We start from the raw sequence: 18,212 nt of genomic DNA, 5'->3' as shown, positions 1-18,212 counted from the left end.
CAGTGAATGGACTTTAATTTTCTTAATCCAACATGACACTGGATGCAATTTAGCTCCTGGAAATATTGGATATTTGACCAGGACGTAGCTGGGGGTGGGCGCGTAGATAGTGCAGACAGGCAGAAACGTTTCCTCTTGACAGAGGGATCAGTGATGAAGGGAACACAGATTTAATTTAAGGGACAGGAGGTTTAGAGGGGATGTAGGTCAAAATGTTTTCGCCCCAGAGCAACTGGAAGGAATCTGGAACTCACTGCCTGTTGTTTTGGATCAACCAAACTCCCTCAAAGTATTTCATGGAGGTAACACAGACTCTAACCTTTATTTAAATGCAAGTGTAAGGTGCTGTGTTCCAGACGTGATTCTGAAAACAAAAACTACTGAAAATCACAGTAGGTCAGGCAGCGTACATGGAGAGAAGGCAAGCTAACATTTTGAGTCTAAGTAAAGCAACATTAGCTTGTTTTCTCTCCATCGATGCTGCCTGACCTGCTGTGATCTTCGGAAAGTTTTGTTTTCAGTTCATATTCCACCATCTGCAATATTTTGCTCCTCCAGATGTGATTCCATAAGTCCACCTAAAGGCTTAAAGCAAAGTATACTTTAGTCTTACAACATAGTGAAATAAACATAAAAAGAAGAATTGACCTAATTTAACTCTGTTGAAATGTTTAATAAAAGAATATATTATTTAATTACTACTTATTGATTGATCTAATATAACATCATGCTTGGCAAAGGCAATTTAGCAAAATGTATTTTCCTCATGGGCTATCTCCCTTCCAGTGCTGGGGAAAGGAACACTGAAAGCGATAGATCGAGCAACTGAGAGAGAAAACTCAAGCTTCTTGGTGAAGCAGAGAGAGAGCTGTACCTATGAGCTTCAACTCCAATAACTGAAAGCAAAACCTGAAACTCAAGGGCCTGTGTGAATCTGACTCCACCTGTCAAAGAAACACACTCAGAGAGCTTGAAGCTGTGTATTCACTGTTTCTGAAGCAGACATTCTAACACTGCTGTGGCTACACCACTCTGCAAGGGGAACACCAGAGAGCAATTCCCTCTAAAAGGTGTAGTACCATCACACAGCAACTGGTTAGAGATGGAAACAATCAGAACGTGAAAAGAAATATTTAGATGGTGCCTAGGCAGACTCGGCTAGAGAAAAGAGAAAGGGATCAGAATATTTCAGTGACTGGTGCTGCCAAAGGGTCTTACCACGGTGTACACCGCTGCATACATTGTGAGGGCGGAGTCCTTGCAAGGAAAGGCACGCCTGGCACTAGACACGACGCCCGGGCTCCCCGTGCAGGCATTCTCTGAGTTGACGAATTGAGTGGAGAGCTGGCAGCCCAGGGCAGTATAGTTTGGCTGGCACACTGTCATGAAGTGTGGTGCAGGGCTGCCCGTCACTACTTGCCCAGCATTCACGAAGATGTCCGTGGCACACAAGCCAAATGTATAGACACCTGTGAGGAGAATAAGGCACAGCGTGAGACAGCTCACTTCCCAGCCTCTGTGCTTCAGTGCTGGCTCCCCATTTCACCATTCACTTTTCCGTGCTCCCCCGACCCCAACCCAAACGTCATGGTTAGAGAGACAGCAAGCTAGGTGGAGGCCATTCATTGCTTTACACCTGCCCTGCCCATTTGATCTCATCATCCAATTCAGTGCTCTGCTCCCAATTCACCTCCCTCCAACTACCCCCTTGATTCCTTTTGCCCCAAGAACTATATCCAACTCCGGATGAACAACAAGTTTCATCCAGGTGCTCTGGTTTCCTCTTACTGTCCAAAGATGTGCAGGTTAGATGGATTGGCCATGTTAAATTGCCCATAGTATCCAGGGATGTGCAGGCTAGGTGGATTGACCATGGGAAATGCAGAGTGACAGGGATAGCGTAAGGTCCAGGTAGGATGCTGTTTGGAAGTTCATGTGGACTCAGTGGGCTGAATGGTCTGCTTCAACGCTGTAGCAATTTCATAACAAGGGGAGCACTGACTTAAAACTGAGATACAAAGAGATTTCTTCTCCCAGAGGCTAGTAAATGTCTGGAATTCCCTACCACAGAGGTGTGACGACTAGATCGATGGAAGTATTTCAAAAAGGGGAATAGAGTTTTGAAATATTGTGGAGTTGAGAATTAGCACAAAAGAGATGAGGCAGCTCAGCTATGGTCACATGGAATGGACGGACATGCTGGATGGTTTGAATGGCCTACTCCGGTTTCTACTCTCAATGTCCTCCCAATGAAACTTTCCTGAGTATGGGGTCATTTTGCAGATGCATCAGTCCTAGCTGCCGCTCGGTTGAATACAGGAAGAACCCTGTGCATGTAACAGACAGTCGTCTGAGGGTGGAATCAAAACTGGGTCCCTGGCACTATCATGCAGCAGTGCTAATCACTGAGCTACCATGGGGCAACATTCCCTCATTTGAAAGTCTTCCCCTAAGTCAATTCTTTTTCAGATAACACGACCAGGAACAGGCCTGAAATGCTGTATGACCTGACAGTAGAGATAGTCCATTGGGTCAGCTCAATGAGATCGTGGCTGATCTGATCATCCTCAACTCCACTTTCCCGTTTTTAAGCCATAATACCTAGATTCCTTTCATGATTAAAAGTCTATGTTAGCCTTGAATACACATAATTGAGGTCTGAGCCTCAACAGCCTTCAGTGGTAAAGAATTCTACAGATTCACTCCCCTCTGACAGAAGAAAGTGGGAGTGACCATGTGACTGAGTGTGTGAGTGTAAGTGCATGAGTTTGTGTAGGGGAGAAAGTCTGCCTTTGTGAGCAAAGGGGAGTGTGAGTGTGTGCAGGATAGTGTGAAAGAGTGTGTGTAGGATAGTGTAAGTGACTCTGTGTGTATCAGTGTGGGATAGCGTGAGTGTGTATGTGAATATGTAAGTATGTGTGTGTGCATGAGGGAGGATAGCATTCCAATGTCAGCGCGTGCGAGATGGAATGAATGAGTGTGTGAGTGAGTGTGTGTGGAGTAGCGTGAGTGAGTGTGTATGTGGGATGTGTCAATGAATGTCCAAATGGGATAGTAAGATTGAGTGTGTGTGAGATTGTGTGAGTGCAAGTTTGAGTACAAGTGTGCATGTTTGTGTGTATTGGGAGGGTTAGAGTGAGCGCATGTTGACTGAATAAGTGTGTGTGGGACAGTGAATGAGTGTGTGAGTGTGATAGTAGGAGATCATGCGTGTAAGTGAATCTGTGTTCGAACTTCAACTCTATCCTCAGCCCCATCTTCAATCCAATCCCAGCCTCAATCCCAGCCCTCCAACTATCCTCACTCACAAACCGAGTCCCTGTCCCAGTTCCATTTTCAACCCCAGTCCTAGCTCCATCTCCAGCCTAGGCTGAGTCCCAGACCCAGTCCCAACTCCAGGTCCTGCACCTGTCCCAGACTGAACCACAGTCACATCCCTTTGCCCCCAGCCCAGTCCCAGTGCCAGTGCCGATCCTGATCCCAGCTTCAATCCCAGCTCCAGCCATTGAACTAGCCTCTGCCCCTCTTCATTCCCTACCCCAGACCTCTTCCCATTGCCAGACTGAATTCTAATCCCAGATGCAGTTCTAGTCCAAATCCCATCTCAATTCTGAGATTCTATCCCTGCCTGTGCCCCAACACCAGCCCCCGATCCAGCATTTACCCTACCTCAATCCAGTTCTAGCCCCAGCTCCAGGCACAGTCTGAGACCCAGCCCAGTCAGAGTATGTGTATACAAGAGAAATATAGTGTGTGTGTGTCTCTGTGAGTGAGATGGTGTGGGATGGTGTGTCTGGGATGGTGAGAGTGTGTGTTTGGGGTAGTGTGAGTTAGTGTGTACCTGGGATAGTGTGAGTAAGTGTGAGTGTGGGATCATATGAGTGTGGGTGGAATAATGTGGGAGTGTGCGAGTATGCGCATGAGATAGTGTGAATGTGTGTGGGATAGCGTGGGATCTTGTGAGTAGGTGTGTGGTGGTGGAAGAATGTGTGAGTGTTGGCGGGGGTGAATGTGGTGTGTATGTGTGGGATTGTGTGTGCATTTGGGATACTGTAATTGCATGTGAGTTAGTGAGTCTGTGTCCCTTGCTCAACTCAGGCTCAGTCCCTGTCTCCACTCCTGCTCTGGACCCAGCCCTTCTCTGTTCCCTGCCCCTGACCCAGTCTCAGCCCCTGCCCTAGACTAGGACGCCATCTGAGCCCAATTCCAACCTCAAACCCCAGGCCAAATCCCAATCCCAGTGTCAGTCCCAGCTAAAACCCAGCCCCAATCCTAAATCCAGTGTCAGTCCCAGCTCCAGGTCCAGTCTCAATCCTAGTGTCAGTCCCAGTTCCAGACCCAATTCCATTCTCAATCCCAATGTCAATCACAACTCCAGCCCCTGTCGTTGTCCCAGTATCAGACCTTGACCCTCTCTGTTCCCTGTGCTAGACCCAGATCCTGTCCCATCTCCAATCCCAGTCCTAGTCCAAGTCCTGGTACCGTCTCCATCCACAGTCCTGGTCTCAGTACCATCTCCATGCCCAGTCCCCATCCCCAGTGTCACCCTAGTCCTAGCCTGAGTCCCAGTACCAGACCCTGCCTGTCAAGTTCACCCCAGGCTCAGACGCATTCCTATGCTCACCCCTAGACCGGATTCCAGCCCCTAACCTTCTGGACTCCCTCCAATGCCAGCATACCCTTCATTAGATACGGGACCCAAAACTGCTCACAATATTCCAAATGAAGTCAGACCAGAGTCTCCTGCAGCCTCAGAGTGTAGAGTCTGCTCTGCCACTCACCACGGCTGATATCGCTGCACTTGCTTTCTAACTCTCGAAAGGAATGTTAACATTGCATTTGCCTTCCTAACTGCGAACTGAACCTGCATGTTAACCTCAAGAGAATCCTGAACTAGGACTCCAAAGTCCTATTATGCTTTGAAAGTCCTTCCCCATTTAGAAAATAATCTATGCGTTTTTTCTTCTGACCAAAATACATAACTTTTCCACATTGTGTTCCATCCACTACTTCTCTGCCCACTCTCCTAGGCTGTTCAAGTCCTTCTGCAGCCTTCCCTTTCCTCAACATGACCTGTTCTTCCACCTGTCATCTGCAAATTCAGCAACAATAAGTCCTCAGTTCCTTCGTCAAGTTCATTAAGGTATAACATGAATAGGTGTGGATCCCACATTGACCCCTGTGAAGCTCCACTGTCACCGGTGCCATCTACAGTTCCAGCCCCACCCCCTACACCAGTGACAGGCCCAGCCTCAACCCCTGATCCAATCCCAGCTACAAGCTCTGTCCTAGTCCAGGCCCCAATCCTAGAATCAGCCCCAAACCCAGTCCCAGCCCCATTTTCAATCCCAGTCCATTCCCAGCCCCACTCACAATCCCAGTCCCAAGCCTAGTCCCAGCCCCAGCCGAGTCACAATCCCAATCCCAACCCAGACCCAGTCCCAGTCCCAAACCCAGTCTGAGACCCATTCTCAATCTCAGTCCCAGTCCCAACACCAGTCCCAGTCCTAATCCTAGTCCCAACCCCCGTTCTAGCCCCACTCCGAATTCCAGATCCAGTTCCAATCCCAGTCCAAGCCCCTCTCCCAATACCAGCCTCAGTCCCAGTCCCAGTCTGAATCCCAGCACCAGCCCCACTCCCAGGCCTAGCCTCTATCCCACTCCTCGTACCAGTTCCAGCCCCAGTGCTGCCCAGTGTCAGCCCCAATGCCAGTCCCAATCTCAGGCCTGTGAGAGTCTGGGCCAGTTCAGAATAAAGTTGCACAGAGTGTGAATAGGTGCGTGACTTCAGCACCATCACTCGTGTACTGAGAAAGGGCAGATGAAAAACCAGAAGATGCCCATGTCTGGACCTGCGTTTCTCCCGAACTGCTAATAGGTGAGAATGAAGAAATCGGACAGACCCAAAAATCTGATGACTCTGCGAAGTAGCGGATTGAGGGAACAGCAGTCTGCAGTCACGATCGTTCTCTCCTCACGGACTAAATCTGCCCGAAAGACAAACGCCGCTAACTCACCGAAAACAATCTGGGAAGGAAGAAAAACAAAGGACACTGAGATTTACTTCCAAATCAGCAAAGCAACTTTTGAAGCATTTGCCCATCTGTTGAGCACTCTTTCAGCACTTTCTGAACTCTGGGCAATGTTTTGAGACAGAATCCATCATGGTAAAATCTGATCAATTAGCGTGCAGGCCAATATCACTGAGGTCTGCACTTACACATCTCCCATATATACACACAGACAGATAAACACACCCACACACCCATAGACACATACACCCAGACACACACCAACACTCACACACACAAACTCACACACAGAGACACACAGCAGACTCGAAAATGAGATTAACATTAGTCTCAGGGAGGAACTCCCTCTCTCCTCAAGGACCAGGAACTGTAATCACTCTCTATACAAGAAGCAGAATATGCGACACCCTCCTGACAACAGGATTAGTGACTGCCTCCTCTGAGGGCCAGGATTGATGAGTCCTACCCTCTGAGGGCTAGAAACTGTGACTTCCGCCCTCTGAGAAACAGAATATGTAACTCCTTCCCTCCAAGAAGATTAGTGACTCCTTCCCTCCAAGGACTAGGATGAATGTCTTCCTCCCTCTGAGGATTCAGATCATGACTCTCTCCCTCTGAGGACAAAGATAGTGAGTCCCTCACTCTGAGGACTAGGATAGTGATTCCTGCTATGGTTTAGGACCAGGATGTGTAAGCCCCTCTCTGCAAGGACCAGGATTAGTGAAACACTCCCTCCAGGAACATGATAGTGACTCCCTCCCTCTGATGTTCAACATCTGTGACCGCCTTCCCTTCAAGGTCCAGAATTTGTGACTCCTTCCTCTGAGAAGCAGAATATGTGATTCCCTTCCTCCAGGATCGGGATCAGTGACTCCCTTCTCTGAGGAATAAGATTTGTCATTCCCTTCCTCTTAGAAGCAGCAGATGTGACTCCCTCCCTCTGAGAACCAGGTCAGTCATTTCGACCATGATCAAAGACCAGGAAGTGTGAACCTCCATCCCCCTCCCAGGACCAGGTGGTGCTTGGCTAGGTCAGTAGAGAGGAGGATGCCAGAAGCTGTAACTGAAGAAAGTCACCCTTACTGTTGTCATGGGGACAGCAGAGGCCAGGGACTGGAGCAGGACTGGGGGTAGCAGGCTGGTTTCCTCTGGCCCTGGATATGGTTTCGTGAAGCTGTTGTCAAAACAGAAGAAGCCTTGATGATGGACCGAGAAGGTATCTGTGAATTCCAGGTAGTAGGTAAGCAAGACTGTCCCGACCATAATCATCAACTGCAAAGAAAAGAACAGTCTGAAAGTTATTGGAGAGTGTAGAAAGTGCAGTCATTGAAAGTCAGCATTGCAGGAGCATCAGGCAGTGATGAATGCAAATGGGATGTTGGCTTTCATCGCGAAAGCATTAAAGTACAGGAGTGGGATGTCTTTCTGCACTTTCACAGGGTGAGACCTCAGCCTGGAGTACTGTATGTGCAGTTTTGATCTCCTTATCTGAAGAGAGATGTTCTAGCAATGGTGGGAATACAACAAAGGTTTCCCAGACTCATTCCTGGGAGGGAAGGACTGACATTTGAAGATAGACTGGATCAATTAGGATTATATGCACTAGAGTTTAAAAGATTGAGGGGGGAGATCTCGCAGAAATCAATCACATTTGTACAGTTCCAATTTCCTTACCTCAGGAAAGATTTTATTGGCAGAAAGGAAGGATCATAGAGTCATAGAGTCAGAGAGATGTACAGCACAGAAACAGACCTTTCCGTCCAACTCATCCATGCTGACCAGATATCCCAACTCAATCTCGTCCCATTTGCCAGCAGCCAGCCCATATCCCTCTCAACCCTTCCTATTCATATACCCATCCAGATGCTGGCAAATGTTGCAATTGTACCAGCCTCCACCACTTCCTCTGGCAGCCCATTCCATACACTAACCACCCTCTGCATGAAAACATTTCCCTGAGGTCCCTTTTATATCTTTCCCCTCTCACCCTAAACCTATGCCCTCTAGTTTGGGACTCCCCAGGGAAAAGACTTTGCCTATTTATCCTATCAATGCCCTCATAATTTTGTAAACCTCTATAAGGTCACCACTCAGCCTCCGACGCTCCAGGAAAAACAGCCCCATCCTGTTCAGCCTCTCCCTGTAGCTCAGATCCTCCAATACTGGCAACATCTTTGTAAATCTTTTCTGAACCCTTTCAAGTTTCACAACATTCTTCTATAGGATTGCACTCACTAATCCAAAAGTGGCCTAATCAATGACCTCCCAACTCCTGTACTCAATACTCTGACCAGTAAAAGAAAGCACTTTCTTCACTATCCTATCTACCTGCAACTCTACTTTCAAGGAACTATGAATCTGTACTCCAAGGTCTCTTTGTTCAGCAACACTCCCTAGAACCTTTCAGATTAAGTGTAAAAGTCCTGCTATGATTTGCTTTTTCGAAATGCAGCACCTTGCATTTATCTAAATTAAACTCCATCTGCTACTCCTCAGCCAATTGGTCCATCTGATCAAGATCTTGTTGTCTCTGAGGTAACTGTCTTCGTTGTCCACTACACCTCCAATTTTGGTGTTATCTCCAAACTTACTAACTATGACTCCTATATTCACATCCAAATCATTTATATAAATGACAAAAAGTAGTGGTCCCAGCAACCCGATCCTTGTGGCACTCCATAGGTCATAGGCCTCCAGTCTGAAAAACAACCCTCCACCACCACCCTCTGTCTACTACCTTCGAGCCAGTTCTGTATCCATATGTTGAGTTCTCCCTGTATTCCGTGAGATCTAACCTTGCTAACCAGTCTCCCATGGGGAATCTTGTCTGGACGCCTTACTGAAGTCCATATCGATCACGTCTACCGCTCTCCCTCATCAATCATCTTTGTTACTTCTTAAAAAAACTCAATCAAATTTGTGAGACATAACAGCGCATTAGACCGTTTGGCCCTTCAAGCTGCTCTATCATTCATTCAAATTGTAGCAGATCACACAACTCAGTCCCCTGTTCCTGCTTTCTCCCCCATACCCTTTGATATCCATAGCCCTAAGAACTATATTCAACTTCTTCTTGAAAACATTCAATATTTCTGACATGACCATGCTCTGTGACAGTGACTTCCACAGATTCCCCGCTCTCTGGGGCAAGACATTTCTCCTCATCTCATTCCTACCCTGTATTCTTAGACAATGACCGAATGGTCTAGACTCATAGAACATAGAACAATACAGCACAGAATAGGCCCTTCGGCCCTTGATGTTGCGCCGACCTGTGAACTAATCTAAGCCCATCACCCTACACTATCCCATCATCATCCATGTGCTTATCCAAGGATTGTTTAAATCTCCCTCACGTGGCTGAGGTAACTACATTGGCAGGTCGGGCATTCCACACCCTTACCACACTCTGAGTAAAGAACCTGCCTCTGACATCTGTCTTAAATCTATGCCCCCTTGTACAAGCTAACATCATCATCCTAGGAAAAAAACGTTCATTGTCTACCCTATCTAATCCTCTGATCATCTTGTATGTCTCTATTAAATCCCCTCTAAGCCTTCTTCTTTCCAATGAGAACAGACCCAAGTCTCTCAGCCTTTCCTCATAAGACCTTCCCTCATAAGACCAGGCAACATCCTGGTAAATCTGCTCTGTACTTTTTCCAATGCTTCCACGTCCTCCCTGTAATGGGGTGACCAGAACTGTACACAATATTCCAAGTGCAGCCGCACTAGCACTTTGTACAGTCGCAGCATGACATTATGGCTCCAGAACTGAATCCCTCTACCAATGAAACCTAACACACTGTATGCTTTCTTAACTTCACTATCAACCTGGACGGCAATGTTCAGGGATCTATGTACATGGATTGTGAGATCCCTCTGCACATCCACACTACCAAGAATCTTTCCATTGACCCAGTACTCTGCCTTCCTGTTTTTCTTCCCAAAGTGCATGACCTCACATTTAGCTGCATTGAACTCCATTTGCCACCTCTCAGCCCAATTCTGCAGTTTATTCAAGTCACCCTGCAACCTGTAACATTCTTCCAAACTATCCACTACTCCACCGACTATAGTGTCATCTGCAACTTACTAACCCATCCACCTATTTCTGCGTCTAAGTTATTTATAAAAATGACAAACAGCAGTGGTCCCAAAACAGATCCTTTTGGCACACCACTAGTAACCAAACTCCAGGCTGAATATTTTCCATCAACCACCACTCGCTGCCTTCTTACAGAAAGCCAGTTCTAATCCAAACTGCTAAATCACCCTCAATCCCATACCTCTGCATTTTCTCCAACAGCCTACCATGTGGGACCTTATCAAAGGCTTTGCTGAAGTCCATGTACACGACATCAACTGCCCTCCCCTCATCCACATGCTTGGTCACCTTCTCAAAAAACTCAGTGAGGTTTGTGAGACATGACCTGCTCTTGACAAAACCATATTGACAATCTGCAATCAAATTGTTGCTTGCTAGATGATTATAAATCCTATCTCTTATAATCCTTTCCAACACCTTTCCTGCTACAGATGTAAGGCTCACTGGTCTACAATTACCTGGGTCATCTCTACTGCCTTTCTTGAACAAGGGCACAACATTTGCAATCCTCCAGTCCTCTGGTACCAAACCTACAGACAATGGCGACTCAAAGATCAGAGTCAAAGGCTCCAACACCTCTCTACCTTCCCAGAGAATTTGTGGATAAATCCCATCAGCCCAGGGGACTTGCCTACTTACACTCCTTCTAGAATTGATAACACCTCTTCCTTACTAACCTCGATTCTTTCTAGTCTAATATCTCATATCTTATTCTTTTCCTCGACAATAATCTCCTCTTCCTGAGTGAAAACTCCCACCGGTAATTAGGAATGTCCTTCCTGTTTTTACCCTGTCTCGTCCAGTGGAGATCGGTGGAATTATGGATAGTATAGAAGGTTGTCAAAGCATTAACGGGATATTGATCAGTTGCAGATATGGGCGGATAAATGTCAGATGGAAATTAATCCGGGCACGTGCGAGGTACTGCACTTTGGGAGGTCAAATGTGAAGGAAAAGTATACAGTTAATGGCAGGACCCTGAAAGCATTGATTTACAGAGGGATTTTGGGGTTCAAGTCCATAGCTCCATGAAAATGACCACACAAGTAGATAGGGTGGGAAAGAAACCATATGGCATGTTGCTTTTATTGCTTGAGGAATTAAGTAAAAGAGTCAGGATGTCAATTTGCAACTTTAAAGGACTTCTATGAAGCCAAATTTAGAGTACTGCATTTAATCCTGGTTGCCACATTACAGGAAGGATGTAGAGGCTTCAGAGAGTGCAGAAGACTTTTACCAGGATGCTGTCTGGATTAGCCTCTCCTTCTGAATTATAACAAGAGGCTAGAAAAACTGGGTCATTTTCACTGGAGTGGTGGAGGCTGAGGGGAGACTTGATAGAAGTCAATAAAATTATGAGGTGGATAGATAGGGTTGTCTGAATGAATCTTTTTCCCACAGGCTCCTCCTGACCTGGAGAGTGGTAGGACTGTGGAATATGCTGCCAGGGGTGGGAGTGGAGGCAGATATGATTGGGAGGTTTAAGGGAACTTTAGGTAAGCGGGGAATGCAGGAATATGGACCAAGGGCAGGCAGAAGGGATAAATTTAATTTGGTGTCATGTTCGGCACACGTGGGCCGAAGGGCCTGTTCCTGTGCTGAACTGCTCTATGTTCTACGTCCCTGTTAAAATGCGTTCAGTTTCTCTGAGTCTCCCTCCTCATTCTTCTAAACCAACCGATCCAGAGTCGCTTCAAAGGCGTCAAGTGCAAGGGGCTTCTCTAATTGATTAAAATGGACCCAGAGCTCAATGTGGCTTTTTTTCTTAATCAAACTGACCTCAATACAGATGAAACATGGGATGATTGAGTCGCTCCGTCGCACGTCACTCTCCACTCGAGACATGTTTGGTACCACAGGCTCCTCCTGACCTGGAAGAGAATGCCAACATATTGCTGATCAACACACACTCTGGAAACTGTGCAAGCATGATCCATGATCCAGTGCATGGTCAACAATTAACACTGATGTTACAGTGACAGCCAATGTTACAGTGACAATCACACAAGTGTCATCCAATGTTGCTAGCAGCATTACAGTTACTGACAATGTTATATTTACTAGCAGTATTATACTGGAACCAGGGTTACAGTGATAGACAATCCCACAGTGACAGGAGAAAGTGAGGACTGCAGATGCTGGAGATCAGAGCTGAAAATGTGTTGCTGGAAAAGCGCAGGTCAGGCAGCATCCAAGGAGCAGGAGAATCGATGTTTCGGGCATGAGCCCTTCTTCAGGAATGAGGGAAGTGTGCCAAGCAGGCTAAGATAAAAGGTAGGGAGGAGGGACAAATCGAAAGGGTGTGGAGGGATATAGGCCAAATGCTGGCAACTGGGACAATCTATACTACAATTAGAGCCAGTTCCATAGTTATAGTCTGTGCAATCATGACAGTTCCCAGTCCCACAGCCAATCATAGAGTCATAGAGGTGTACAGCATGGAAACAGACCCTTAGATCCAACTTGCCCATGCCAAGCAGATATCCTCAATTCATCTAGTCCCAGTTGCCAGCATTTGGCCCATATCCCTCCACACCCTTCCGATTTATATACCCATCCAAATGCCTTTTAAATGTTGCAATTGTAATTGTACCAGCCTTCATCATTCTGAGAGTTCTGAGAGTTCAGTCCATACACACACCACCCTCTGCATGAAAAAGTTGCCTCTTAGGCCCCTTTTAAATCTTTCCCCTCTCACTTTAAACCTATGCTTCTAGATTTGGACTCCCCTACCATAGGAAAAGACCTTGACTAATCAACCTATCCATGCCCAGCATGATCTTATAAACCTCTTTAAGGTCACCCCTCAACATCTAATACTCCAGGGAAAATAGTCCCGCCCTATTCAGCTTCTCCCAATAACTGTAATCCTCTCAAACCCTGGTAACATCCTTATACTTTCTTCCTGAACCTTTTCAAGTTTCACAACATCTTTCCTGTAGCAGGGACACCAGAATTGAATGCAGTATTCCAAAAGTGGCTTAACGAATGTCCTGGAGAGCTGCAATATGACCTCCCAAATCCTATACCTAATGCACTGACAAATAAAAACAAGGATACCAAATGCCTTCTTCATTACCCTGTCCAGCTGCAATTCCAATTCCAAAGAACTACGAACCTGCATCCCAAGGTCTCTATGTCCAACAACGGTCACCAGCACCTTATTATTAAGTGTGTACGTCTTGCTCTGATTTGCCCTATTAAAATGTATCACCTCACATTTATCTAGATTGAACTCCATCTTCGGCCTATCGGCCCATCTCATCAAATTCCTGCTGTACTCTTCTTCACTGTCCACTACGCCACCAATTTTGGTGTCATCTGCAAACTTACTAACTATGCCTCCTGTATTCACATCCAATTTGTTCATATAAATGATAAAAAACAGTGGACCGAACACCATCCTTGCAGCGCACTACTGGTCACAGGCCTCTAGCCTGAAAAACGACACTCCACCACCACCCAGTTTCTTATCTTCAAGCCAATTTTGTAATCTTGTTAACCAATCTAACATGCGGAACTTTGTCAAACATCTTGCTGAAGTTCATGTAGCTATCATCCACCGCTCTGCCTCCATCAAAATACTCAATCAAGCTGGTGAGACACAATTTCCTATGCACAAAGACATGTTGACTATTGCTCATGAGTTCCTGCCTTTCCAAATGCATGTAAAATTCTGTACCTTAGAATGTCGTCAGACAACTTGCCCACTACAGATGTCAGGCTCACCAATCTACAGCTTTTCCTTATCGCTTTCTTAAATAATCGCTCCACATTAATCCACAGACATAGTCTGTGCTACAACAACAACTGGTCCCACTGTTACAATCTGTGCTGCAATGACAGCCAGTCCCACTGTTACAGACTGCACTGCAACGACAGATAGTTCCTACTGTTACACTCAGCACTGCAATGACAGACAGTTCCTACTGTTACAGTCCATGTAACAATGACAGACAGTTCCTACTGTTACAGTCCATGCTAAAATACCAGTCAGTCCCACTGTTAGAGCCTCCACTGCAATGACAGACAGTCCCACTGTTACACTTAGTGCTACAATAACAGACAGTCCCACTGTGCTGCAATGACAACCAGTCCCACAGTTACAGTCTGTGCTGCAATGACAGACAGTTCCCACTGTTACAGTCTGCACTACAATGACAGATAGCTCCTACTGTCACAGTCTGTGCTACAGTGACAGTCTCACTGTTACAGTCTGTGCTGCAATGACAGATAGTTCCACTATAACAGCCGGTGCTGCAATGACAGACGGTTCCTATGTCACAGTCTGTGCTGCAATGACAGACAGTCCCACTGTTACAGTCTGTGCTGCAATGACAGATAGTTCCACTATAACAGCCGGTGCTGCAATGACAGACGGTTCCTATGTCACAGTCTGTGCTGCAATGACAGACAGTCCCACTGTTACAGTCTGTGCTGCAATGACAGACTGTCCCACTGTTACAGTCTGTGCTGCAATGACAGACTGTCCCACTGTTACAGTCTGTGCTGCAATGACAGACTGTCCCACTGTTACAGTCTGTGCTGCAATGACAAGACAGTCCCACTGTTACAGTCTGCACTACAATGACAGATAGTTCCTACTGTCACAGTCTGTGCTGCAATGACAGACAGTCCCACCATTACAGTCTGTACTACAATAACAGACAGTCCCACTGTTAAGTCTGTGCTACAATGACAGACAGTCCCACTGTTACAGTCTGTGCTGCAATGACGGACAGTTCCCACTGTTACAGTCTGTGCTGCAATGACAGACAGTTCCCACTGTTACAGTCCATGCTACAATAACAGTCGGTCCCAATATTACAGTCTGTGCTGCAATGACAGACAATCCCACCATTACAGTCTGAACTACAATAACAGCCGGTCCCACTGTTACAGTCTGTGCTGCAATGACAGACAGTCCCACTGTTACAGTCTGTGCTGCAATCACCGACTGTCCCACTGTTTCAGTCTGTGCTACAGTAACAGACAGTCCCACTATTACAGTCTGTGCTGCAATGACAGACAGTCCAATGTTACAGTCTGTGCTGCAATAACAGACAGTCCCACTGTTACACTCTGTGTTGCAATGACAGAGAGTTCCCACTGTTACAGTCGGATAACTGTAATAACTACAATAACAGCCAGATAACTACAATAACAGCCAGTCCCACTATTACAGTCTGAGCTAGAATAACAGCCGGTCCTACTGTTACAGTCTGTGCTACAATCACAGACAGTTCCCACTGTTACAGTCCATGGTACAATAACAGCCAATCCCACGATTACAGTCTGTGCTGCAATGAAGGACAGTTCCAATGTTACAGTCTGTGCTGCAATGACAGACAGTTTCACTGTTACAGTCTGTGCTGCAATGACAGACAGTCCCACTGTTACTGTTTGTGCTGCAATGACAGACAGTCCCACTGTTACTGTCTGTGCTGCAATGACAGCCAGTCCCATTGTTACAACTATGTTACACTACAGCTGGTCCCAAAGGACTATAATTTCAGCTAGCACTACAGTGACAATTAAATATAAAATTGATTTTGTCCATTCGGGGGCTGTTTCATTCTCAGGTAGTTTAAGGTGAGGGTCACTATACCTCAGTCAACATGGTGGGCAAGTGTGGTAACCTCAGCCAGTGGATTGAACCCACACTGGTGGCATCATTCCATGGTACAAACCAACCATTCATCCAACTGAGCTCATCAAATGCATGGCAGATGTAGTATAATGTGGGTGAACACAGTGGCTCAGTGGTTAGCACTGTTGCTTCCCAGTGCCAGGAACTCCGGTTCGATTCCAGCCTTTGGCGATTGTCTGTGTGGAGTTTGCACATTCTCTCCATGTCTGCGTGGGTTTCCTCCAGGTTCTCCAGTTTCCTCCCATAATCCAAAGGTGTGCTGGCCAGGTGAATTGGCTATCTTAAACTGCCTGTAGTGTTCATGGATGCATAGATTAGGGGCATTAATCAGGGGTAAAGTTGAGAAATAGGGTAAGGGTCTGGGTGGGTTACTCTATGGACTTGTTGGGCCAATTAGCCTGTTTTCACACTGTAGGGATTTCCTGTAAGGAACATGAGGTTATCCAGTTTGGCAGCAAAAATAGAAAGACATATTGCTATCCGAACAGTTGATTGATTGGGAAAGGGGGAAGGTGCAATAAGATCTGGGTGTCCCCCGTACACCAGTTGCTGAAAGTAAGTATTGCAGGAGCAGCAGATTGTGAAAAAGGCAAATGGCACGTTGGCCTTCATTGTGAGAGGATTCGAGAACAGGAGCAGGGATGTCTTGCTGCAATTGTACAGGACCTTACTAAGATTTCACCTGCAATATTGTGTGTGTAGTTTTGCTCTCCTTATCTGATGTTCTGACGATGGAGAGAGTATAGCAAAGGTTCCCTAGACTGATCCCTAGGAACAGAAGACTGACGTATGACTGCACCATTTGGGAGAAAGTGAAGACTGCAAATGCTGGAGTACCAGAGTTGAAAAATGGGGTGCTGGAAAAACACAGCAGGCCAAGCAGCATTGAGGATTAAATTCATAGGCGTTTATATGAATGTGGGGGAATCTCATGGAAACCTTTGGAATTCAAACAGGATAAGTAAGGGTTATTGCAGCAAGGATGTTTCCAAAGGGGGAGTCATGAACCAGGAGGCCACAGTATAAGGATGTGGGTTAGGGTTGAGTGAGGAGAAATGTCTTCACCCAGAGGGTGGGGAACCTGTGGAATTCTCTGCCACAGAAAGTGAATGAAGCTGAAACATTGAATGATCTCATTAAAAAGTACTTGGATGTGCACTTGAAAATGTCATAACATTCCAGGCTTTGGGCCAAGTACTGGAAATAGGATATGTGTCAAAAGGTTGGCACAGAATCAATGGTCTGAAGGGCCTCGTCTGTGGTGTATGATTCTATAAGGAGTTAGATGCAGTTCTTAGGGCGAGCGGGGTTGAAGGATGTGGGATAGAGTTGGAAGCGGGGACTTGGATGATCAGCCCATGATGAATGAAGGAGCAGTGTAGAAGGGGTATTCCTGCTGTGATTCCTCTCCTTCTGTGTTTCTGTGAATGAACTCTGACCGTCTGTGTGGCAGGAGAGCAACACACAGTGATGTTTGCAAATGCCGTCCTTTCAATCTCCCCCACCTCCATCTCTGCCGCAGAATCTCTTTTTTGGCGGCGTCTGTTTTGCTATCTCTACAATCCGATCCCCTCCCTCCATTGTCTTCATCCACCTCCCACTTCACCTTTCCTGTTCTGAATCTCTCAACCTTACTCCCCTCTCTCAAACCGGCCTTGCTGACCCCATTAAGTCTTCAGTTACCCTGTATGTATGAGGGAGACGGTCTGAATCATTGTCTCCTTACAAAAGGCGCCAAACTGCAATTGTCTTGAAAACCGAACACGACCAGAGAATGTGAACGCCCGCCCGCAGTTAAAAACAATCTCAATTTGTATAAAAATCCGAATTATAAGCAGGGACACTCTCCAGCTGTCCGTGTGTGCCTGTCCCCAGTCTCCATTGAAATCCGTGCTTTCACTGCACAATAACAGCTCCCCTGTTTAGAGCTGAAATTTTCTCACGACAGAAAACCAACAACAAAATAAAACGCTGCTGCCATCCCATTAGTTACAGAGGGGCGACACCCTCACCTTCAATCCTCGAGCATTTTCTGTTTATTTCCAACCCCCTTGCTCTTCCTCCAGTCGACACTCAGTACAAAGGGCTCCCGCATATATATCCACGGAGATACCTAGCAGGAATGCAGCCAGAGCTCAGGGAACCGACACAGAGACTGCAAACAGAAGCTGGAACACACTGCAAGGAACATGGCAGCTGTGCTGAGAGAGAGAATGGGAACCGCAATACTCACTGCACTTACACAGCCACAGTGACTGGAAGCTGTGCTGCATGTGCAATTGTTGCCTCGCACAGATCCCCTGCCTGAAGCTGTGGATTTGACTTAAACATTTTAAAAAGTGCTGTAGGTTCTTGGGGGTGGGGGCGAGGAATCTGTGGATGAAAATGAATCCTGATACATGTGAGCTTATGCATTTTGGAA

The 18,212-nt window shown here is 46.4% G+C and overlaps 1 protein-coding gene across 1 annotated transcript in view; it reads right to left on the bottom strand.

The window, feature by feature from the left end:
* plppr2a (phospholipid phosphatase related 2a) overlaps positions 1–17,932 on the bottom strand; it is a 35,773-nt gene extending 17,841 nt beyond the window's left edge. Inside the window, exons 1-5 of the mRNA XM_060845229.1 lie at positions 17,803–17,932; positions 11,920–12,011; positions 7,116–7,304; positions 5,904–6,027; positions 1,219–1,469 (exon numbers count right to left, since the gene is read on the bottom strand). Of these exons, the coding sequence (XP_060701212.1) occupies positions 1,219–1,469; positions 5,904–6,027; positions 7,116–7,304; positions 11,920–11,985 (630 nt within the window). The 5' untranslated portion in view covers positions 11,986–12,011; positions 17,803–17,932. The remainder of the gene's footprint in view (positions 1–1,218; positions 1,470–5,903; positions 6,028–7,115; positions 7,305–11,919; positions 12,012–17,802) is intronic.
* Positions 17,933–18,212: the final 280 nt, after the last annotated feature.

The sequence above is a fragment of the Hemiscyllium ocellatum genome, chromosome 26 (assembly GCF_020745735.1).
Source record: "Hemiscyllium ocellatum isolate sHemOce1 chromosome 26, sHemOce1.pat.X.cur, whole genome shotgun sequence".
Lineage (NCBI taxonomy): Eukaryota > Metazoa > Chordata > Chondrichthyes > Orectolobiformes > Hemiscylliidae > Hemiscyllium > Hemiscyllium ocellatum.
Note: the sequence above shows the minus strand (reverse complement) of the source record. Positions and strands in the feature narration are given on the sequence as shown.